Source organism: Misgurnus anguillicaudatus, chromosome 8 (genome assembly GCF_027580225.2).
Source record: "Misgurnus anguillicaudatus chromosome 8, ASM2758022v2, whole genome shotgun sequence".
Classification (NCBI taxonomy): Eukaryota; Metazoa; Chordata; class Actinopteri; order Cypriniformes; family Cobitidae; genus Misgurnus; species Misgurnus anguillicaudatus.
The window spans coordinates 36304198-36329643 of record NC_073344.2 but is presented as its reverse complement, the minus strand read 5'-3'; the positions used below and the strand labels follow the sequence as shown (position 1 = coordinate 36329643).

The 25446-nt window shown below is 37.0% G+C and overlaps 1 protein-coding gene across 5 annotated transcripts in view; it reads left to right on the top strand.

Annotated features, from left to right (window-relative positions):
- dock9b (dedicator of cytokinesis 9b) overlaps positions 1 to 25446 on the top strand; it is a 153186-nt gene that overhangs the window by 3878 nt on the left and 123862 nt on the right. For 2 of the 5 annotated variants that reach the window (XM_073870816.1, XM_073870815.1), the window contains exon 1: positions 21341 to 21913. The exons of 2 other annotated variants lie outside the window; for them this stretch is intronic. In XM_073870816.1, the coding sequence (XP_073726917.1) occupies positions 21722 to 21913 (192 nt within the window). In that variant the 5' untranslated portion in view covers positions 21341 to 21721. Of the gene's footprint in view, positions 1 to 21340; positions 21914 to 25446 lie in introns of those variants that run through there. One more of the 5 variants, XM_073870814.1, reaches the window with a different exon arrangement.

Here is a 25446-nt window from a genome sequence, read left to right as displayed (position 1 = left end):
GTATCATAAATCTCTTACCCCTGTGATTCGATTCGATTCAAAACCACCAAGTCCTTCAATTGTCTTCAGAACACATTTTTAGATATTTTGAGGAAAACCTAGAGGCTTGTGACTGTCCCATAGACTTCTATTTGATTTACAAATTTTTCCCCAGAAAATAATAAAAGACATTGCAAAAAAGGTCCATATTCCATCAAAAGTACAATAATAGTATTATGAAGCGACGAGAACACTTTTGTGCGCAAAGAAAACAAAACTAATGATTTTACTGAACAATTGTTTCTCCTCCTTGATCATTCAGTGCGTGTTCACGAGCAGACTACGGTGCATGCTGCTGACCTCACCTTTTATGATAAAATTGTCATTTTGGGATGAACTAACCCTTTAAGTGAAAATTTAAGGTAAAAAATATTTTAAAAAATGCTTTAAAGGGGTCATAATATGAGATTTTTTTAAGATGTAAAAGAAATCTTTGGGGTCCCCAGGGTGCGTATTTGAAGTTTTAGCTCAAAATACTCCACAGCTAATTTATTATAGCATGTAAAAATTGCTAATTAGTAGGCCTGAGCAAAAGTGTGCCGTTTTTGGGTGTGTCCTTTAAAAATAGGTAGGAAGACCTCACAAAACAGGCAAAATCTGAACGACATAATTTTTCACACGCTTGCAGAAAATGGCTTAACCATACAAAGTTACTGGGTTGATCTTTACATTTTCTAGGTTGATAGAAGCACTGGGGACCCAATTATAGCACTTAAACATGAAAAAAGTCAGATTTTCACGCTATGACCCCTTTAACACCTAAAACGATTTACGTTTATGTTGAAACCTTTTTGGTTACACTTTACTTGAAGGGGTGTTCATAAGACTGCCATGACACCTTCATAATTATGAGATGAGATGTCATGAACATAAAGGAGATTTTATGCAAATTTATGACAACTGTCATTAAAGCAACACTATGTAGTTTTTTTTACTCTAAAATTATTTCAGTGATAGAACAACTTTTAACTGGACAAATTGTACTGTGCACAATACATTTTTATTATTATTATTATTATTATTATTATTGAACTATTATTGTTTGCTAAACACATGGTGGAAACTTAAAAAAACATTATGAACGGAAGAATATTCATGATGTTGTTATAAAACTATTTGACAGAGTATTAGAACTTAATGACCTTTTAATGAAACATTTTATTTGTACCACTTTAGTTGAGGTCAAGAAAAATATTCACAACGCTGTTATAAAACTATATAACTATAAAACTATATAATGTTACGAGTATTAACACTTAATGTCATTTTAATAACAAATTCAATTTGTATCAAATTGGTCAGTTATGTTGTCTTGGTAATGTCAAGTTGTCATGACAAGTTATGATGTATTGGTTTATGTCAAGTTGTCATGACAAGGATATCTCGAGCGGTGTCATCTTTGCATTGAAAATGACATAATTGAACAAGTGACACTTAATGACAGTTGTCATGAACGTGCATAAAATATCCTTCATGTTCATGACACATGTCATGTCATGATTATGAAGGTGTCATGTAAGTCTTATGAACACCCCTTCAAGTAAAGTGTTACAAAAATGATTTGTTACCAATTGAATTAAAAAAAAAATGTTCACCTCAAATTTTCAAAGAAAATTTTAATTGGAAATAACTTAATAAATAACTTTTTTTTTTTTACATTTTTCCATCTTACATTTTTACTTACGTTAGAAAATTTTTGTTGGAAAATACTTCAGATTTTAGGCGTTGCAATTTGAAGTCATTTTTTCACATTTATTTCACCTTAAATTTTCACTTAAGTAAGAACATTTAAATTGGAAAAACTTTACATTTACCGTAATTGAAATATATAGTTGGTCCAACTTTTACTTTTTACAGTGTGTGCCATCTGCAGACTTTTTAAGATAAATATTTATTTTACCTCTATTCTGCATCTATTTTACTTTTTAAATGTGAAGTAGAGTTCCTGGCAGCTTTGCACTTCTGGTGTTTGTTAAATGTTTGGCATGATGCTCTGTTCAGACCCATGCTGATATAAATTGCTTCACTACCTCTAGGCTGCTTGCTCATGGTTTTACGGGATGGCCATGCTGTGTGTAATCATGTTATTTTGGGAAAAAAATTGTGTAAGACTGAAATGATGTCCCAGTTTGTGTTATTCCTTAGAATATTTAACTTTATCTGTCAGTGTGGGTGTGTTTCAGTGCCCCTGTTGGCTCCTCTGTGCTCCTAATTTAATTTACAGAGGAACCAGGCTACAGCAAACATTAAAGAGCAACCCTGTCTCTGTGTTATTGCATCCTGCTACTGCTGTAAACAGCAAGCCAAGCTTTGGCCTGCAGTGATATTGATGCCATTTGCCTTGGCAGCAAACATAGGCTGTCTGGGTACACTGTACAGTATATAAAATGCATTTATTGGGCGAATTAATTGTGCATCGTTTTTTTAACTTGTCGCATAGTTTCGAATCAAAAACGCTTTGAGTAACGCTTGAGGATTGTTTCCATGGCAGAGGAACCATAATTTGACAGATGCAACCAATTACATCATTAACAACTCAAGACGATAGCTCTGGAAAATGTCACATCAGCGAATGAATTCCCCCTTTTTGCGTCAAGAGATGTGATTCTAACCGAGCTCTTAAACCTTAAAGATATAGTTGATCCAAAAATGAAAATTCTGTCATCATTTACACCGACTTTCTTCCATGAAACAAAACTGCTGATTGTTTTAACAAATATTTCAGTCATTAATTTCCATTTATGCACTTGGCAAAAGTGCCTTGGAGTGCATTTAATCCATACATATTTCATCAGCATGCGTGTTCTCTGGGGATCGAACCCATGACCTTTCTATGACGCAATGGTCTGCCAGCAATGGGAGCACTTTTAATGAACATAAAAGAGGACTAGATCTGTCCAGCTGTAAAACGAAAAGCAACATATTGTAAAAGTATCACGAAAGTTGTCCGGACAACCACTGTGCACTTTGGTATAAGTTTAAATGATGACAGAATTTAAACTTGAGGTGAAATAAAGGAGACGTTTCCATTTCAGAGAGACTCACGGATTCACACGCAACACACCGCTGGAAAATCTATCAAGGCCTTTTTTCATTGTGGAAATTTGTCTAACATCCACATTGAAAGTGAGGGAATGGAACTACTAGTGAAAGATTCTTAACTTTTAGCTGCTGTGCTAATATCTTCGGTCACTCTTTCACATGCACAAGTTGCAAATATTACATATTACTCATGAATATTGGGGTCAAATGTTCAAATATCTGGATATAACAGTGTTCTGTAAGTATTATTTTTTGCAAAAGGTACTGTGGTTAAACTGTGGTACAGTAATGGTATTGTATAGTAATACTATGCAACTTTAATACAGTAAATGTGATGGTACTTAAATGTATATAGCACCACTTATGGTTTGACATAGCACAATATGGTGCTTCACAGTTTCTATATAGGTGATGTTTATCACTAACAATGTTTACCGCTGTTAGTGCTATTTAGCATTATAAATAGTGTTACTATTTCAAATCCTGACATGAAGTTCGCCTCCCCCAGTGTATGCAGTCTTTGGTTGGCCAGTTTTTGCACTAAACAAAACAAAACATTCAGGGAAAACTATCATTATGTCCCACAATTCTAGCCCATGTCACTGGTCGAGGTGATAAAAGGCAACATAGTTTATCATTTTATGTTTTTTCATACTTTAGTGAGTTTTTCAGCCAGCTCTTTGAGGGACTAAAAGGCTTTGCTATTATACACTCACCTAAAGGGTTATTAGGAACACCATACTAATACTGTGTTTGACCCCCTTTCGCCTTTAGAACTGCCTTAATTCTACGTGGCATTGATTCAACAAGGTGCTGAAAACATTCTTTAGAAATCTTGGCCCATATTGATAGGATAGCATCTTGCAGTTGATGGAGATTTGTGGGATGCAAATCCAGGGCAGTAAGCTCCCGTTCCACCACATCCCAAAGATGCTCTATTGGGTTGAGATCTGGTGACTGTGGGGGTCATATTAGTACGGTGAACTCATTGTCATGTTCAAGAAAGCAATTTGAAATGATGAGCTTTTTGACATGGTGCGTTATCCTGCTGGAAGTAGCCATCAGAGGAAGGTTACATGGTGGTCATAAAGGGAAGGACATGGTCAGAAACAATGCTCAGGTAGGCCGTGGCATTTAAACGATGCCCAATTGGCACTAAGGCGCCTAAAGTGTGCCAAGAAAACACCCCCCACACAATTACACCACCAGCCTGCACAGTGGTAACAAGGCATGATGGATCCATGTTCTCATTCTGTTTACGCCAAATTCTGACTACCATTTGAATGTCTCAGATGAAATTGAGACTCATCAGACCAGGCAACATTTTTCCATTCTTCAACTGTCCAATTTTGGTGAGCTTGTGCAAATTGTAGCCTCTTTTTCCTATTTGTAGTGGAGATGAGTGATACCCGATGGGGTCTTTTGCTGTTGTAGCCCATCCGCCTCAAGGTTGTGCGTGTTGTGGCTTCACAAATGCTTTGCTGCATACCTCGGTTGTAACAAGTGGTTATTTCAGTCAACGTTGCTCATTCAGTCGGCCCATTCTCCTCTGACCTCTAGCATCAACAAGGCATTTTCACCCACAGGACTGCCGCATACTGGATGTTCCCTTTTCACACCATTCTTTGTAAACCATAGAAATGGTTGTGCATGAATATCCCAGTTACTTAACAGAAATACTCACACCGGCCCGTCTGGCACCAACAACCATGCCACGCTCAAAATTGCTTAAATCACCTTTCTTTCCCATTAGGGCTGAACGATACATCGAATTTTCATTGTCATCGCGATATGAACTCACGCGATGAACACATCACAACAGACAGCCTTGACGCGATAAATGAAGGGAAAACAGTAAGCGCATGTAATAAACGTTTGACCAATGACGTTTAGTCCTGAAGACATGTGCTGCGTCCGAAATCGCCTACTACCATACTATATAGTATGCAAAAAGCACTACTTTGCCTACTATATAGTATGGGGGTGGGCGGTTTCGGACGCAGCGATGGTTTGCGCGTTCATGCTATTAGGCCAATCAGGGGAACCCCCAAGTCAGCTACGCTCAGATTGATATGTGAGGTGTCAGTTGCGACGCTGTGCCTGTTAGCAAAAACGATGGCAGAGGAAGGAGAGAAGAGTGAGGAAAATGTGTTGTCAGACGAAGACCTTGTGGTGAAAATGAACAGCACTTCAGCTATATCATGAAATTATTTTGGATTTAGGAGAGATGACGCCGCAAACACAGGTACTGTGGAAGCGGTGATTCTTATATTGCATCTATTGCGCGCTCAAGTTCATTATTTCAAATGTATGTGTGCTGTGGAAGCGCCGCTGTCGCGACACGCTCGTTTTTTCCAGGTATTTCAAAAACATTTTAACTTTTCAGAATGACACAAGCGCAGCGTGGAGGTCATGTGACAATAACCTACGTGTCTAGTGTTTTCCACGTGTTTTTAGGCGCAACATGTGAATGGCCCCTAAAACATGAAAAAAAATATTTATCGCAACTCACATCGTCATCGCAACATTAAACAATGTCATCGCACATCGCAACTTTTCCTCACATCGTTCAGCCCTATTTCCCATTCTGACATTCAGTTTGGAGTTCAGGAGATTGGTTGATTAGATAATTGCATTAATGAGAAATTGAACAGGTGTTCCTAATAATCCTTTAGGTGAGTGTGTATGCAAACCCAGAATGAGAAGACTAAACGAGAAAGCAGGCAGCTGAGAAAGAGATTTCATCTAATACCTTGTGAGCTGATTTGAAGCTGACCAGAAGCCCTGTGTCTCTGGTTTGTATAGAGACACACTAAATGCATTACTGTCTTTATTTAAATTCCACACTTTGGACTTTCTGAGAAGAACATTTATCAAATCTGTATCTTAAGTTACCCTATCTGCAAATTTTCCTTTTCATTTTAGCTATTTGTGTAAATATTTATAAAAGCTTAGGTTGAAAGTACTTGGCGATAGTTCACCAAAAAATTAAAATTCTGTCATCATTTACTTACACTCAAACCTGTTCAAATGTCTTTGTTCTGTTGAACATGAGGGAAGATATTTTGAAAAATGTTTGTAACAACGCTAATCTGGGGCACCATTGATTTTCATTGTACGTAGATAAAAATAATTCTATGGATGTAAATGGTACCCCTTATTTGTTTGGTTACATCAAACATTTGCATTCCATCGTGCAAGATGTATATGACATCAGTTTAACTTAAATTAATAATTTTATTTTAAAATGCAATCATGTCATCTTCTTTAAAAAGCAACTATGGTCCAATTCGCGATGTATTAGTACATGTTAACGATATGCAAAAGGTACATACCCCAAAGTAACTGATGACACGAGATATAATTTCCAACGTAAATCTCTTTTCTTGGACTACAACAAACACATGGCAACAATTCGCTTCCTAGGATTGGTGATGTAGACAAGGCCGCATTAATTCCTACCGCTTCAGACTCACAGCCTTAATGCGTTTAAGGAAAGCAGTATATCTGGAGCCACAAAAATGTATGGTATGTGGAAAATAATATGTTTTTTGAACCATAAACCAAGCAAACACATTGTATTATACTAAATACACAAAAAACGTAGTTTTTTAGCAATAAAATAGGTGCACTTATATGGGAGTCAACATTGGCAAAGCTCCAAAAAGCACATACCTGTACATCCATCAATAGAGAAATCTAAATGACTACAGTGGGTCTGCTAAAGTATAATTATATGTTTGTTAAAGGCAATGATTAATATTTTGAGCTTATTTTGTGATTTATACATCCTGTATGACAAAATATAGATCAGCGCAGTAAGTTCACATATGGCGTCACTTCGATAACACTGAATCTTACTGGTTCTGGTGTGTCTCTCGATGAAATACATATGACAACTAGTCATGCGACATGCATGAACCAATATGATTTGGATGAACTGTTCCTTTAAAAATGTTTTGGCGTGCATCTTAAGCATAATCTTTTAATAAACAATTTCCAATACAGGTGTGACAGTGACTTGGCAGTTAAGGTGGTCTTCTTGCCTAATATTAATATTAATAATATTCAAATTTGTATGTTTCTTGGGTTTGTGTGGCTAAATTTTCATATTACATCCGATCATGCTATGTTTTAGGTAACGTTTACCTCTGAAATGTACTGAAAGCGAGATCAAAGGGCAATTCACACTAGCTTGCACACTAAAATGCAGTTTTATTCTTCTGGGGTCGAGTGTATTGAGGTCCCTGGCATGGCCATAAGTTATCCTTACTGTGTTATATGCACACGATTGTTGTGCATTTACAGAAGTGCAGTGTCAGACTCAGCCGGCATAATGGGGAACTGCATGTTCTCTGCCAGCACAGTCATTAAAGCAGCCCTCGATTTAATACTCTTTAACTACTAAAAGTCAATGGTTTCCCATAATGCGCTCTGTACTATGCAATGCTGTAGTAACTGGAAAATATCTATCCCTAGCCTCTTTGTGAGCGTTGTGTGGTGAACATGAACTCAAGTTTACCAGATTTACTTAAATGTATGTTTGTTGTCTCTCTGATTTGATGTTTGTCTTTGTGATGAAGATCGAATAACTTTCTCCGCCTCTAAAGGAACTTTTAGTTTTTAAACCATTCTCATTTTCCACCTGACTTAAGTGTGCCCGATCCACTTTTCACAATCCAGCTTTTCACAATTTGTTACAGGAATGTATAGAAAAAAATCCTGCATTGATCCCAAATTTGGTGGTGTTTCATTCTGAAATAGAAAAGTAAAATCAAGTAGATGTAAAATAACAATTCCCGTTTGAATTATTTAGCATAATAAAGTTGATGTCTTGCTATATACAGTACAAATATATCTACAGTAAGAATGTAAAGTTTGAACCCTGCTGCTCTAATGTATCGTTCTGCTTCAGTGCTTGCCTGTTATGAAAAGGATTTCCTATGATTAAAGGAGGGGATTATCTCTCAAACTGGCGCCCTATATTTCTACAGTAAGATTACAGTTAAACCAGCCAGTGGGTCACTGACTGACTGACTGACTGATCCTCTCTTTCTTTCTCTCTGTTCAATTATCTTTATTAATTTATCTTTTAATCCACATCTTACCTTATCTTATGTCAGTATAAATATAAAGTTATACTGTACATATAAAACGTATTGATTCTTTTGTCCAAAATGTTAACCTTGCTCTGCATTGTTCCTAAGCATTAGCCAGTGCATCTCTTCTTTTCCATCTATCCAGTTGTATCTGAGGAGAAAGTAGGAAAAATACTGTAAGCAAGTCAAAACAAAAGGTTGAGGATACCACATAAATAGGTTAATGTCTAAACTTTTGGTTTATTTTTTTAGAGATTTGGCTAAACCAGAATGTTTCAGTGTAGTTTCTCAATGATGTGCCTGAATATGCAAGACAAGGTGGATGTGTTTGTAAATGTATTTATGCTACACAGCTGAATACCTACAGTATTGTTCAAAATAATAGCAGTACAATGTGACTAACCAGAATAATCAAGGTTTTTAGTATATTTTTTATAGCTACGTGGCAAACAAGTTACCAGTAGGTTCAGTAGATTCTCAGAAAACAAACAAGACCCAGCATTCATGATATGCACGCTCTTAAGGCTGTGCAATTGGGCAATTAGTTGAAAGGGGTGTGTTCAAAAAAATAGCAGTGTCTACCTTTGACTGTACAAACTCAAAACTATTTTGTACAAACATTTTTTTTTCTGGGATTTAGCAATCCTGTGAATCACTAAACTAATATTTAGTTGTATGACCACAGTTTTTTAAAACTGCTTGACATCTGTGTGGCATGGAGTCAACCAACTTGTGGCACCTCTCAGCTGTTATTCCACTCCATGATTCCTTAACAACATTCCACAATTCATTCACATTTCTTGGTTTTGCTTCAGAAACAGCATTTTTGATATCACCCCACAAGTTCTCAATTGGATTAAGGTCTGGAGATTGGGCTGGCCACTCCATAACATTAATTTTGTTGGTTTGGAACCAAGACTTTGCCCGTTTACTAGGGTGTTTTGGGGCATTGTCTTGTTGAAACAATCATTTCAAGGGCATGTCCTCTTCAGCATAGGGCAACATGACCTCTTCAAGTATTTTAACATATGCAAACTGATCCATGATCCCTGGTATGCGATAAATAGGCCCAACACCATACTAGGAGAAACATGCCCATATCATGATGCTTGCACCTCCATGCTTCACTGTCTTCACTGTGTACTGTGGCTTGAATTCAGAGTTTGGGGGTCGTCTCACAAACTGCCTGTGGCCCTTGGACCCAAAAAGAACAATTTTACTCTCATCAGTCCACAAAATGTTTCTCCATTTCTCTTTAGGCCAGTTGATGTGTTCTTTGGCAAATTGTAACCTCTTCTGCACATGCCTTTTTTTTAACAGAGGGACTTTGCGGGGGATTCTTGAAAATAGATTAGCTTCACACAGACGTCTTCTAACTGTCACAGTACTTACAGGTAACTCCAGACTGTCTTTGATCATCCTGGAGGTGATCATTGGCTGAGCCTTTGCCATTCTGGTTATTCTTCTATCCATTTTGATGGTTGTCTTCCGTTTTCTTGCACGTCTCTCTGGTTTTGCTCTCCATTTTAAGGCATTGGAGATCATTTTAGCTGAACAGCCTATCATTTTTTGCACCTCTTTATAGGTTTTCCCCTCTCCAATCAACTTTTTAATCAAAGTACGCTGTTCTTCTGAACAATGTATTGAACGACCCATTTTCCTCAGCTTTCAAATGCATGTTCAACAAGTGTTGGCTTCATCCTTAAATAGGGGCCACCTGATTCACACCTGTTTCTTCACAAAATTGATGACCTCAGTGATTGAATGCCACACTGCTATTTTTTTGAACACACCCCTTTCAACTAATTCAACTAATTGCCCAATTGCACAGCCTTAAGAGCGTGCATATCATCAATGCTGGGTCTCATTTGTTTTCTGAGAATCTACTGAACCTACTGGTAACTTGTTTGCCACGTAGCAATAAAAAAATATACTAAAAACCTTGATTATTCTGGTTAGTCACATTGTACTGCTATTATTTTGAACAATACTGTACATTGTAAATTACTAACTTAGGGCTCTATCTTACACCCAGCGCAATGCAGCGCAATGCGCGACGCAAGTGTCTTTCGCTAGTTTCCACCCTAATTTTCACGTTTAGCGCCGCACTGATTAAATAGCAAATGCATTTGCGCCCCCTTTTGCGCCCATGGGCCTTCTGGTCTGAAAATGAGGTGTGTTCAGGTGCATTGTTGGCGCATTGCTATTTTGAGGCAACTAAAATAGACTACGCCATTGACCAACTAAATCCTGGTCTAAAGTCTAAAGTCAATGGCGCAATGTGTTTTATGTTATTTAAAGAGCGCATTAGTATGCACCTATAAACGGGAGGACAACGCGGGTTTGCTTATCACAAAGTACATGAATGCGCAGCAGCACAAAAATGCTTTTAAATATGAAAGATTAAAGGATTGAATGTAAAAGATTATTATTGAATCTTTTGGTCATAAATGAGGACTAATTATGAGATGTTAGAAGGCGCAAAGAGCTGCTTCACCTGCAGCCTGGTAAGTAAATAAATGCTTTGCTTTAAACAAATGCATCTGTTTTTAAATGTTTTTTTTAAATGCTACCTCACAGATTTATTATATGATGACTCTGTACCTGCGGATATGGTGAGATGAGAAACATTTTTAAGAAATGCTTAAAAAAAACTCTTTGCTAAAAAAAACGCTGTCCAAAGTGCTGAAACGCACATAGAGCCGTTTGTAAATTTTGTAAACTTTTTCTCCTGTTTGTTACAAATAAAGTATTTTTACAGTACAAACCTTTTCTTGCATACTTGTAAATTATTTTTTGATGATATTGGATAGCCATACATTTAAAGCAATTACAAGCCTGCTTTTTTACTTCCATGGGTAAAAGAAAACGGGTTTTAAAGGTTTTAATAAAAAAATAACAATTTCAATACAAGTGAAAAACAACACAATTATTTAACATTAATCTTAAACTGGGGATCTTCTTCCTCCGCTTAGTTTTTCAGTTTACAAAGTCCGTCATCTAAATAGGGATTAGACATAGCGCCAGCGCAACTTGCTTTTAAAGGGGATGAGAGCTCAGACTCTCATTGGTTTACTGCACTTTACGCCCAAAATACTCCCATTACAATAGGACCAACCCTTTTCGACAATGCGCTCGGCGCACAAACCATTTTTCCCGTCGTTAAATTAGCAAAAGTGGATTCGGACACGCCCATTTACACGTTGCGCTGTGCGCTTTAGACAATGCGCTTAGATCGTTAAAATAGGGCCCTATATCCTCTTCGTCCTGTGTGAGACATAATGGTGCATACTTTGTTAATAGTCAAAAAGTAAGTTATTAAATTCAAAACATTCAATGAAATTCATACAGTTTCATCTGCTTTACTGACTAGATCTGACAACAGGTGTATATGGTAATTGCCAGTTATCTGTGTGTGTTTATTTCAGTAGGGATTGCATTCTTCGCTATTAAAGTTTGATTCCATTTGAGTCATTTTATTGATAACAATAAGAGAAGTACTCTGATTGGTGTTTGTATTTGCATATGTGAGAGAACAGACAGCACTTTTCCATCAATAATTCATGGCTGCTTGAAGTGATGCTCTCAGATTGTGTTTGCTGCTTTACTCTGGATGTGAAATATAATAATATATAACATATATCGTTGTAATATTGTACTACATCCCCACATCCCAGATTTTGTGTTGTGATCAGGGATGAACTGACGGGAATTTGACTCCATCCAGGCCACCTTCGCTACTGCCGTCACCATGTTCATGTACTGGACTTGCTAATCTTATAAATAAATATTAGTTGATGTAACAGGTAGATTACCAGACAAATAATAAATTCAGCCACTGTGTTCATCTGACTGAGAACAATTTATACAGATTTAAATATAGAATAGGGGGCTGGCCAAGACACGATCTATCTTAATACCAAGTTGTCAAGATGCAGTATGTCTATACCTCAAAAACGTACTAGGAATACACATGTATACTACCATACCACAGTCAAATATACAGTTGCCGTACACTTAAAAGGTATGAGACACAGTTCAAATGTTCAAATATTTATAAATTAAATGAAATAAACATATTAAATTATCTACACTTTACTTATATTAATAGATAAAAAAAGCATGATTTGCACTTTTTTCACAAAAAGATTTTTATAAAAATAAATATAACTGTCATGGTCCTGCCTTTTTGTCATAGTTTTTGCTCCTTGTGGCAGGATCATGACAGCCCCATGTGTTTTGTGTGATAGCACATGGCTTTTGTGCTGTGTGCTTACCTGTATCGTCTTCTGACCCCACCCCCTTGTCTCCTTGTTAATTACCCTATTGTTTAATTCATGTCACCTGCTACCTCATCATTTACTCTCCTATTTAGTGCCCTTCTGTTTGCTGTTCTGTGCTGGTTCGTTTTGTCTCATGTATGCCATGTTTCCGGGCCTGTCAGTTATTTTGCCCCTCGTGGGACTGTATGTTATTGATATTAAAGTTTTCTGTTAAAAGTCTGCATCTGGGTTCTCCGCCTCATGATTCATGACAATAACTTGCTATAATGAGAGGTCCGTCATTCATTTATCAGTAGATCTATCACATGTCAACCTGAGCTGGCTGCAGAGCAGGCCGGCCAGAACAACCGCCAGGCCGCCAGGAAATATGTACTTACTATCATTTATCAAAATATTTTCTTTGACAGAAATTTCATTGTGAACTATCCCTTTATTCTTAGTAAATGTTAATTTCAACATTAACTAATAAATTTTTACATTTTCAAAATTAACGTGTTAGCAACGCATCTGTTTGACCCTAGACCTAGCAGCACGTTCTTGGGTAAATTGAGACGCTGCCTTAGACAGTAAATAGTCATCAAATATCTAAAATGGTCTTTTTGTACATTTTATGAGAGGTGTACCGTCCTAAATGCTTAAATAATACAAATGATGCGTGTCTATCCACTTGAGCGTCTGAGATTTTTGTTTTGGTTTTACGTGCAGGAATTATAAAATAAAGTGCAGGACTTGCTTGATGTGTAAAATAGCTATTAAAAGAGATAAAGTTTGGCACCTGATTGATGTTAAAAAGAGTTATTAAGAGTGACAGGACTCAAAAACGATCTTCCTCACGCTGACTGATACATCTGAAGCATCTACACAGGACGACCTCGATATATGCACATATACTTACCTAAAGGATTTTTAGGAACAACATACTAATACTGTGTTTGACCCCCTTTCGCCCTCAGGACTGTTTTAATTCTACATGGCGTATAGCATTCTTTAGAAATGTTGGCCCATATTGTTAGGATAGCATCTTGCAGTTGATGGAGATTTGTGGGATTCACATCCTGGGCATTAAGCTCCCGGTCCACCACATCCCAAAGATGCTCTATTGGGTTGAGATCTGGTGACTGTGGGGGCCATTTTAGTACAGTGAACTTATTGTCATGTTTAAGAAACCAATTTGAAATTATTTGAGCTTTGTGACATGGTGCATTATCCTGCTGGAAGTAGCCATCAGAGGATGGGTACATGGTGGTCATAAAGGGATGGACATGGTCAGAAACAATGCTCAGGGAGGCCGTGGCATTTAAATGATGCCCAATTGGCACTAAGGGGCCTAAAGTGTGCCAAGAAAACATCCCCCACGCCATTAAACCACCACCAGCAGCCTGCACAGTGGTAATATGGCATGATGGATCCATGTTCTCATTCTTTTAACGTCAAATTCTGACTCTACCATCTGAATGTCTCAACAGAAATCGAGACTCACCAGACCAGGCAACATATTTCCAGTCTTTAACTGTTCAATTTTGGTGAGCTCGTGCAAATTATAGCCTCTTTTTTCCTATTTGTAGTGGAGATGAGTGATACCCGGTGGGGTCTTCTTCTGTTGTAGCCCATCCGCCTCAAGGTTGTGCGTGTTGTGGCTTCACAAATGCTTTGCTGCATACCTTGGTTGTAACGAGTGGTTATTTCAGTCAAAGTTGCTCTTCTATCAGCTTGAATCTGTCTGCCCATTCTCCTCTGACCTCTAGCATTTTCTCCCACAGGACTGCGCATACTGGATGTTTTTCACTTTTCACACCATTCTTCGTAAACCCTAGAAATGGTTGTGCGTGAAAATCCCAGTAACTGAGCAGATTGTGAATTCTCAGACCGCCCCGTCTGGCACCAACAACCATGCCACGCTCAAAATTGCTTAAATCACCTTTCTTTCCCATTCTGACATTCAGTTTGGAGTTCAGGAGAGATTGTCTTGACCAGGACCACACTCCTAAATGCATTGAAGCAACTGCCATGTGATTGGTTGATTAGACAATTTCATTAATGAGAAATTGAACAGGTGTTCCTAATAATCCTTTAGGTGAGTGTACAGACAGAATTACAGTTTAAAAAAAATCTGCTTTAGAAAGAATTCACGCAGACATAATCTGTTATATGTCTTATGTAAATGTCTAATGTGTAACATTATATTAGATCCTTGCATTACAGTAAATCTTAAAGCTGTCTGTGTCTCCATGTCAATCAAACAATAAAAGAAAGAAAAACGCTTAACATATATTGATATTGTTTTTGACTTTGTGTGTGCCAAATCTATTAGTTTTACCAGTGATTATAAGAAATGGATGCAGTAATTTTGTTTTTGAACCTTAAAAATCTTTAACTGGATTGTTTTCAAAATTAACTTTGCTGAAGCATCCATATTTGTCCATGCCCATGTTGATTAGAGTATTATAAACTTGAAAAGTGTTAAATATAGAACAGATAAAAAAATGTGCGATTAAGTTGCCATTAATTCAAACAATCGTGCGACTTAACTCATGACAATCAATCTACATTAAATATTTTAATTGATTGACAGCCCTAGTTGTAAGCAAGCATAAACAATTGCATTAGTATTATTTAGCATTAACAAAGAGTAATAAATGCTGCATGTTCATCTTAGCTATAAATGCATTTACTTGTGTTAACAAATACAGCCTTATTGTAAAATATTACTGGACTTTAAATATTGCAGTCTTGCTTTTTTGCACCATAGAGCACCTCAGATACTTTTTTAAAGTATTTAAAGTTTTAGGTTGCCCAGAAACATATCTTCATGTCATTTGAGGTTTATTGCATTACATGTAATTGGTTTATAAGCAATGCAACATTATATAGAAATGAATGTGTCCCAACCGAGAGGACAAAAGGGCCAAAAGACTTTAAGGTATAAGTTTTATAAGCAAATTTTCTTATTTTTTCTTTATGGACAGTAATGACTTAAGCATTTACTACAGTTTTCTGTAGTAAATAGTTTAGTTTTACTCTGTGTTATGTCACAAAAATAAAGAAGTCATTAATAAAAATCTGAACTGGAAAACAGTATTGTTTTCTGAAAAGGTCTGGTCAGTGCCTGAGGGACCGCATGAGGAACAATACTAACACTGTCCTGTGTTCTTCTGCGTAGCACCCGGCGGGGTTAGCGTTAGCATGTGTGAGCGTAGCCGTAGTCTGTGGTCACTAAGCTTGAGCCAAATTTCAGCTGTATGAGGAACTTACCCCGTCCTTACGTAACCTCTCCCCCATGCAGGGCTGTGATGTACAATTTCTCAGCTTTGCCACAATGGACATTAAAGGGATAGTTCACCCCCAAAATTCCCTTGTCCTGTAAATTAGCATAGATGAAATAACCATGTTATAATCATTGTCAGTAATTTTTGAAGCATTTGTCATATAGTTTGGAGAAACAGTATGCTTGGAAGCAGTTTGTTTTGTGCCTGTAGATGGCAGAAGAACACAGGAAGGTTTGTTGACCATCCAAAATGTATTGATTTGAGCTAATAGTTTGCTGATGTTTCAGCTTATGTGATGTACTTTAAGTACATTTAATCATTAATGTACTTTTAACATTGTTTTCTTTCCTCTTTTCCTTTCTTAAAACATTTTTATTGTATTTTCTCCTCTATGAAACACCTGCTGAGAAATGATTCCACTTCTGAGTGCATTCTCGCATTTAATCCAGCAACAATTATTTCCATATGCGTATACGCCATATGAATTTGTTTGTACGGATGTTGCCTTGTGTGCGTGCTTGTAAATTAACGTCTTTCAGACTCATTTACAGTATTGCATTATCTCCATGGCAACTACATGCATTACATCAGTTTTGGACTGAGCCACCTGGATTATCAGAGGCCTCTGACGTCTGTATCCACACGACCAGATACAGAGCCAAACCAAAACAATATGTACAAAACTGGAACCGAAAGGGCTCCAAGAAACATATGTTAAAAAAAGACAATTTAAGGAACCAACTGGAATGACATGAAAAAGTAGTACACTTCCATAGTGTACTTAAAGTGCTTTATTTTCGCACACTAATTTTGTACTTAATATACTAAAATTACTAAAATACAAAAAATTAATCATTAGTACCGTTCTTAAGATTATCTAAGTTTACTTCACTGTGCTATTTTGAGACCGTATGAATATGAACTAAAATGCACTTTTAACATACTATCTCTGTATAAAAAAAATTATTTAGTTAACACTTGTATTAAACTTGAACTCAACTTTCATACAAAGATGGGTTCAAGTTTACTACAAGTGGTACCTAAATACATTTTTAAATACATTTTAGCACATTTTAGTGTGCATATTTATGGTGTCTCAAAATAGCACAGTGAAGTACACTCAGATGATCTTAAGAACATCTTAAGAAGTACAAAAGATGAATTTTTAGTATATTAATACAAAATTAGTGTGCGAAAGTAAAGCACCTTAAGTACACTATGGAAGTGTACTACTTTTTCACCTGGGTATGAAAGACGCGAACCTTACACTATAATTATTAGAGTTTAAAACAACTCTATGTTTTTAAATGTTTTTAAAAAAGTGTTTGAAACAAAGCTAGCATCAAATAGAACTTCCTTTCATGTTTAAATTCACGAGATTTGTTTTTGTCACTTTCCCTATTTAAATTATAATTGGCATGTTTGGGAAATTCATTTAAAAATTCAAGTTAAAAATCTTCTAGGCAATACAAAATGATGGGGCATCTGTCCTCAACAATCTGCATTAGATGTATTTTCATATAATGTGGGAGACATTTTTAATGTAACGTTAAGAGATTGTTTCAAGTATGATTTGAACTGCACCTCAAAATATTAAATAATTACATTTTACATATAAAAGTGAAATTGGAAAATGAATGTGTTATAGTAGTTTGCTCCTTGCTATTTTTAAAGCCCCTTAATTAATTTTTGCCCTCAAGAAAAGGGTTTGTGGAGCATTGATCTTATTTCAATTAATCTTTTTTTCATCTTGAAGTTTGAATGTTGAGATAATAAAAGAATGGGGTTCTTTTGATCAGATCCTTCTTTAACAAGCTCTCAAGTCACTCTCTCTCTCACTCTCTCTCTCTCTCTCTCTCTCTCTCTCTCTCACTCTTCACAACTCTTCCCAGCATTATCTTTGGTCAAAAGAGATGCTTATAAGAAAAATGAACCCCATCTAGTGAGTGCATTCATCTTTTTTGAGTACTTATGTGCTTCATATCGGAATAGTTAAAGGGATCGTTCACCCAAAAATGAAACTTCTTAAAGGATTAGTCCATTTTCTTAAAAGAAAAATCCAGATAATTTACTCACCACCATGTCATCCAAAATGTTGATGTCTTTCTTTGTTCAGTCGAGAAGAAATTATGTTTTTTGAGGAAAACATTGCAGAATTTTTCTAATTTTAATGGACTTCAATAGAGCCCAACATCCAACACTCAACTCAACACACAACAGTCTTTTCAACAGAGTTTCAAAGGACTATAAACAATCCCAAACGAGGCACAAGGGTCTTTTCTAGCAAAATGATTGTCATTTTTGACAATAAAAATAACAAATATACACTTTTAAAGCACAACTTCTCGTCGTGTAGATCCGGTTGTGATGCGCCAGCTGACCCCACTACGTCACCGCAATACGTCATGACGTCAAGAGGTCACAGAGGACGAACGCGAAACTCCGCCCCAGTGTTTACAAGCGTCTTGAAAGAGTACCGTTCTTACGTTGTTGTATGTCAACTGATACTAATTAATGTCTTTGTGGCAGTTTATTGTTTAAAATGGTCCGCAAATGTGTGTTTTATATATGTAACACGTGACGTCACTATGCATTTACGTTAGGTCGCGCTGGACCGGACCTTGACGAGAAGTTGTGCTTTAAAAGTGTTTATAAAACGGCTAGTTCCAATCCTTGATTCTGATTGGTCAACAGGTGTGCTTTATTCACAATAAAACACTGCTATGACCGCTTTACCCGACGGTTCTATTTAATATCACTGCGCCCTTAGCAACACCCTTAGCAACACATAAACATATAATGAGACAAAGTCTGAGAACAGTTTGTTGTTTTTATTTGAGCTTTCATGTTGTTGTTCGCAGTCAGGGACTATTTTTTCTAGCGGAAGGAATGCTTTTATTGATTTAACTTCATGAAAGTTGCACTAATATTTTTTTTACTTTAATATTGTGTGGTAACCGTTTTATAAAAGCAATAAGGTACTCGAGGCAAGTGCTGTATCGTGAATAAGTAACGGCTGAAGGGGTTGCAGGCACTCCGCTTCGCGTCGTGCCTAACAACGCCCTTCAGCCGTTACTTATTCACGATGCAGCACAGCCTCTCGTACCTTATTCCTTACATATTTGTCATTTTTGTTGTCAAGGGTGACGGTCGTTTTGCTGGGTGGGACCCTTGTGCCTCGTTTGGGATTGTTTGTAGTCCTTTGAAACTCAGTTGAAAAAAACTGTTAAGTGTTAAGTATTAAATGTTGGGCTCTATTAAAGTCCATTAAAATGAGAAAAATCCTGCAATGTTTTCCTCAAAAAACATAATTTCTTCTGGACTGAACAAAGAAAGACATCAACATTTTGGATGACATGGTGGTGAGTAAATTATCTGGATTTTTCTTTTAAGAAAATGGAATATTCCTTTAATGTCACTCCAAACCTACAGTACAAACCAAAACCAATGTCTTACAAAAGGAGGGGTACATTATAATGACCTCACAGGTGTTTTTCCTAACAATCAATGCTGACTAAATTCCTAAAGGCATTCAGTAAATAAGGAGAATGTGCCAAAGTAATGTCAAAAGCATCAAGAACCCAAGCGTTTCTGATTGGTGGAGGCACTTGACCAGCCCCAATCAGTGTTAATGTCACTCAGCCTGCATACACCAGCATTAAACGTAAACTGCGGGCTTCGATAAATCTGCTCTAAAGTAACGTCTGGTGATTCAGAGTGAGGTAAAATCAGTCTTAACATTAGTGGGCAGTTAAATCTTAAGCAACAAACTTTCTTTTTATTAAAGGGGACATATCATGAAAATCGGACTTTTGTCATTTCCAAGTGCTATAATTGGGTCCCAAGTGCTTCTATCAACCTAGAAAATGTAAAAAAGATTAACCCAGTAACTTAGTTTTGGTAAACCATTCTCTGTAAGCATGTGAAAAAATAGGTCATTGAAATTTGGCTCCCTCTGTGATGTCAGAAGGAGTTAATCCCGCCTCTTAATCTGCACTATCCAACCACGACACTGTCATTTAGTGCAGAGATCAGCTCATTTGCATTTTAAAGGACACACCCAAAACGGCAAATTTTTCTCACACCTACAAAGTGGCAATTTTAACATGCTATAATAAATGATCTATATGGTATTTTGAGCTGAAACTTCAAATATGTGCTCTGGGGACAACAAAGATTTATTTTACATCTTAAAAAAGTCTTGTGAAATGCCCCCTTTAAAGGTTCAGCATGTAAATTTTAGCGGGATCTAGTGGTGAGGTTGCGAATCGCAACCAACGGCTCAGTCCACTGGTCATCCCTCACTTTTGAAACACATAGAGAAGCTACGGTAGCCGCTACCGGACAAACATGCCATCGTTGGAGATAACTTAGTAAAAAAAGTTTGTCCTTTAAGGGCTTCTGTAGAAACATGGCGGCACAAAATGGCAAGTTTCATGTAAGGGAACACTCGATGTATGTAGATGAAAACGTCTCATTCTAAGGTAATAAACACATAACGGTTCATTATGAAAGGTCTTTATACACCCCTGATAATATAGTTTTGTATATTATTTTGCATTTCTGTCAAGAGATCCTTCAAAAAATTACACACTACACCTTTAATATTTGAAAGGTGGTGTTTGTCAATTTTAGAGGCATCTAGTGGTGAGATTGCTCACCCCTCAATTTCAAAACGCATATGTTAGCCGCCACAGGACAAACATGTTGTCATCTGAGTCCATGTTCGTTATGTAAGGTCTTTACACCACAATTTTATTGCATTTCTGTCAAGAGAGATCCTTCAAAAAGTTACACAATGCACATTTAAGGGACAGTGCAATCGAAGAGAAATACAGTACAGTCCAGTACATTGAGATTACATGCACGTGACATCATGTACTGTGATGTCATGTATGAGCAAGATAGAGACAGATGTAGTCACCTGTGGGCACCCTTATTTGTTCAGGGTCTTGCTGTATGTCATCCCTGTTACGTCTGAGTCATTGACACTAAAGTAGGTGACTGTGTCAGTGCCTGATGAAATATTAACGCACAGAGGGTCTTTTCTGTGTATGTTTCAGCTGATGTATGTTAAAGGTATAGTTCACATAACAACATCAGGTTGTAATAATTTATTTGTTTTGCTGAACTCAAGAAAAATATATTGAGCAATGTTTGAAACCAAATCATTTATGAGCACCATTGACTTCTATAGTAGTATTTTTTTCTACTATAGAAGTCAATGGTGCTTATGTTTCTTGCTTGATTACAAATATCTTCTTCCACGCAAGAAAGTCACACAGGTTTGAAAAGATATAGAAAGTTTTAGTAAATGTAAATAAATATTTTAGTTATTTTAAGGTGAACTATTACTTTAAGGAACTCTTTGATGGTCCTATTTTAAGCACAGATGTGTAAGATGTTTGCATGTGTGTTATAGTTAGAGCATGAATGAAACTCAAAAGATGTTGCTGTGCTGTTAGATGTGGGTCAGGAAGCACAGATACAGTAGTGTGATGTTGAGAGAGAGAGAGAGAGAGAGAGAGAGAGAGAGAGAGAGAGAGAGAGAGAGAGAGAGAGAGCATCTCCAGGCTGTGGAGAAGTCGACGCCCAGCACTGCTCATCATTCGCTCCTTCAATCCTCAGCATTTCTCTTCCTCGTGTCCTAGATTCAATACAGCAGAGTCACTTTCTCCTAAAAAAGCATGTCATCTTAACACCACCCAGTGCTGTTTCAGATAAACGCACAATTTAGGGAAGCCGGCAACTTTGAATCTACCTCATTTGTATGGATGAAGTCAATTTGCTGTCATCTTCAAAGAAGATCTCTCCCTTTCCTCCTGCTCTAATCGTGGTTCAGGGCGGATGATGGAGTGATGTGTCCCAGGTCATAGGGGTCTGTGTTGGGTCTTGATTTTTGAAAGCTGGGTCAGCTCTCAATCTGGTTCTCGCCAGGCTTTGGAGCAGGAACTGGAGGAGTTTGATCTGATCTGCTCAAAGAAGTGTGCGTATGTTTTTGGGACCAGGCGCAATGGGTTGCACAGCGAGTGTAATCCTGTTTGAAGGACTGCGGCGTGTTTTGCACAGTAACTGTGGATATGTGTGCAAACCAGAGCCTGAGACATCAGAAGCAACAGAAGAAGAGGATTCACTCAGTTGCAGAGATTCACTGACAATCGCAACGTTGCCAGCTGCAGCTTTGGTAATATTTGTGCCTGTGTTTGTATGTGTGTGTGCTTTATCTTTTAATGGCTTTAGTTTGAGTTTTATCACTGAGTATTGAGTTTAAATGCATGCTGGGGTAAAGCAGGGAAATTTATGTTAATCTCTCATGAATTGTGGAGCAAAATTTAAGACTTTCTCTAATAGTATTACTCAGCAGTCTCTGAAGTAGCTGTGAACTGAGGAAGGTTACTTCAAGTGTGTGTGTGTGTGTGTGTGTGTGTGTGTGTGTGTGTGTGTGTGTGTGTGTGTGTGTAGAAGTGTGCCTGTAGGTTTATGTATTATGTATCTCTTTGAAACTCGTGCAGGGGTTATAAAGTAAGCCTGGGGTTTCCTTGCGCAAGTATGATATACAGTACAGTACCGTACAGTATAATTCCCTACAAGATAACAAGATCCAAACTAAGGTGTATATTAGCATGCATTATTTTAGCCACTTTAATAGGCAAAATAACATTAAAACAGACAGCAGAGAGGACTTGTTCACTTTGTTTATGTTTGATTGGGGATTAAAGGAAAACACCACCGTTTTTCAATATTTTACTATGTTCTCACTGTAAAAAAATTCCGTAGAAATTTGCAGCTGGGTTGCCGGTAACTTACCGTAGATTTTAATTTATGTGATTTACTGGCAACATTTTGTTCAAAGTTAATTGAACATTAAACATTTACAAGTCTTTGTCTTTACAGAATAAAACTAGAAAAAAAGCATCAAGCAAAACATTCTGGGAAACAAAATCTCAAGCAAAAAACGGAAAAGGTTGATGATGATTTTTGGTTCCCAGAATGCTTTGCATGAGGCTGTTATTGTATAGTTTTATTCTGTAAAGATAAATAATTTCTACAGATTTTTTTTACAGTGTACCTTAACTTAGATGAATTAATACCTATCTTTTATCAATGCGTGCACTTTTAATATTTGTACAGCGCTTCTTGAATATGTTAGCATTTAGCCTAGCCCCATTCATTCCTATGGCTCCAAACCAAAGTTTTATTTTGTGCCACCATACTTACTCTTGTAACTACTCATATAACAGTATTTAAATAGGAAAAACATGGAAGTGTTTGGTGGCTTCTAAATTCATCCCTGTTTGGATCCTAAGGAATGAATGGGGCTAGGCTAATGCTAAGGCATTCACAAGGTGCTGTACTAAGATTAAAAGTGCACGCATTGAAAAAGATTGGTATGTATTAATTCATCTAAGTTGAGGTAAGAACATAGTTAAATATTGAAAAACAGTGGTGTTTTCCTTTAAAACTGCTTACAATATGCCTATAAATAAAAGTGCATAATAAGGAATTTTGGTATTAAGCATATTTTATGGCAATTTGGGCTGGATTTGATTGATTATTAGGCTGATTTTGTAACACATATTTGGAAAACAGGAAACACTTATTAATCAGAGTCAGACAGCAAGCATCAAAGAAGACTATTTTAAAAATTGCAAACACAAATGTGACCCTGGACCGCACAACCAGTCATAAGGTCCAATAAACAAATAAGCTTTCCATTGATGTATGGTTTGTTAGGATATGACAATATTTGGCAGAGAAACAAGAATCTGAGGTTGCAAAAAATCTAAGTATTGAGAAAATGACCTTTAAAGTTGTCCAAATAAAGTGCTTAGCAACACATATAAATACATTTTTTATATATTTATGGTATTATTATTATTTATGGAATTTTACAAAACATCTTCATGGAACATGATATTTACTTAATATCTTTTTTTGACCCATACAATGTTGGCTATTGTTACAAATATACCCGTGTGACTTATGACTAGTTTTGTGATACAGGGTCACAAATATGAGTTATATTGTATTTGTAATATATGGCAAAAATTGTGCGTGCACAGCTATGAAATACACGTGTAAACTGCATTGGTTTAAAGCTCACATCACACACGCTGTTTCTGCTTATCTCATGTTCATATTGAGTACCTGTAGAGTAGTATTGCATCTTTTATATATGATTTATGGCATTCTGTAGAAAAGGGGGAATGGCGTTTATTGCATTTTGGGAAAAAGGGTGAAAAGATGACAGAAAAACACGGCGGATATTGGATTTTGCGTAAAATTAAAAATATTCTTTTTAATACTGACCTGATATAATACTGATTCTGGCAGTAACTCATTTTTTTCAAAAATGGCGTTTATTGCGTTTTGGAACCAAACTATTTATATCTAAAGAGTCTTTAGTTTTATCAAATTTATAAAAGACAGATCAGCTGTACCAATTCTTTTTTGAATAAACCCATGCTCTTGGAGGTGTACCGTGGGGGGAGCAAGTCACAAGCAAGCAACACACACAAAACATCCCACTATCTCTAGATAACTTATGATTCACTAATGTTTGTGTTGTTTACATTATATGCATTAACGCACAGATTGCATACAAAACACAGACATTTAATGCAGTTTTACTAACCGCCTGCGACTCATGACTCAGTTGAGACAGCACCAGTTTAACCAAATTTAGCGTTAAAGGAATAGTCTACTTATTTTCAGTGTTGAAATGTGTTATTGCCTTGACTGGGGGCTGTTGGTGCATCCCTCTGTCGTCTGTGTGCGTGCACGTGGGCGCTGGAGCGCGCTGTGGCGCTTGGATGGCATTTAGCCTAGCCCCATTCATTCAATGGTACCATTTAGAGATAAAGTTAGAAGTGACCAGACACGTCAACGTTTTTCCTATTTCAGACGATTAGTTATAAGAGCAAGTTTGGTGGTACAAAATAAAACGTAGCGCTTTTCTAAGCGGATTTAAAAGAGGAACTATATTTTATGGCGTAATAGCACTTTTGGGAGTACTTCAACTCGCCTGAAAAGTCCGCTCCCCTTCTCCCTCTCATAATGGGAGAGGGAGGGTGTTACTGCGCCGAGTGGAAGTACTCCCAAAAGTGCTATTACGCCATAAAATATAGTTCCTCTTTTAAATCCGCTTAGAAAAGCGCTACGTTTTATTTTGTACCACCAAACTTGCTCTTATAACTACTCGTCTTAAATAGGAAAAACGTTGATGTGTTTGGCCACCTCCAACCCCACCTCCAAATGGCACAACTGAATGAATGGGGCCAAGCCAAATGCCATCGAAGCGCCGCAGCACGCTCCAGCGCCCACGCGCACGCACACAGATGATAGAGGGATGTATCAACAATTCTTATTTAAGGTAATAACATATTTTAATATTGAAATTATTCAATATTTTAATACTGAAAATGAGTAGACTATTCCTTTAAGCAAACACACACGCACAACTCCCCTCCTACCACAGAATAACAAACTATATCCATTGTTTCCATAAGTCTGGGTTCTTTGGGAAACTGAAAAATCTTACATTTCTTTCACAAGCAACAACACACTTCTTTAGTGACATTGATTTTGTATCAGCTCTTTGTTGGTGTATGCGTGCGCTATTCTGGTTAAAGTGCCCATATAAGGACTTCCATTGTACTGAAATCGTCCCTAAAAAAATATAGCAAGATTGTTACATATGAATCTTTCATATTCTTA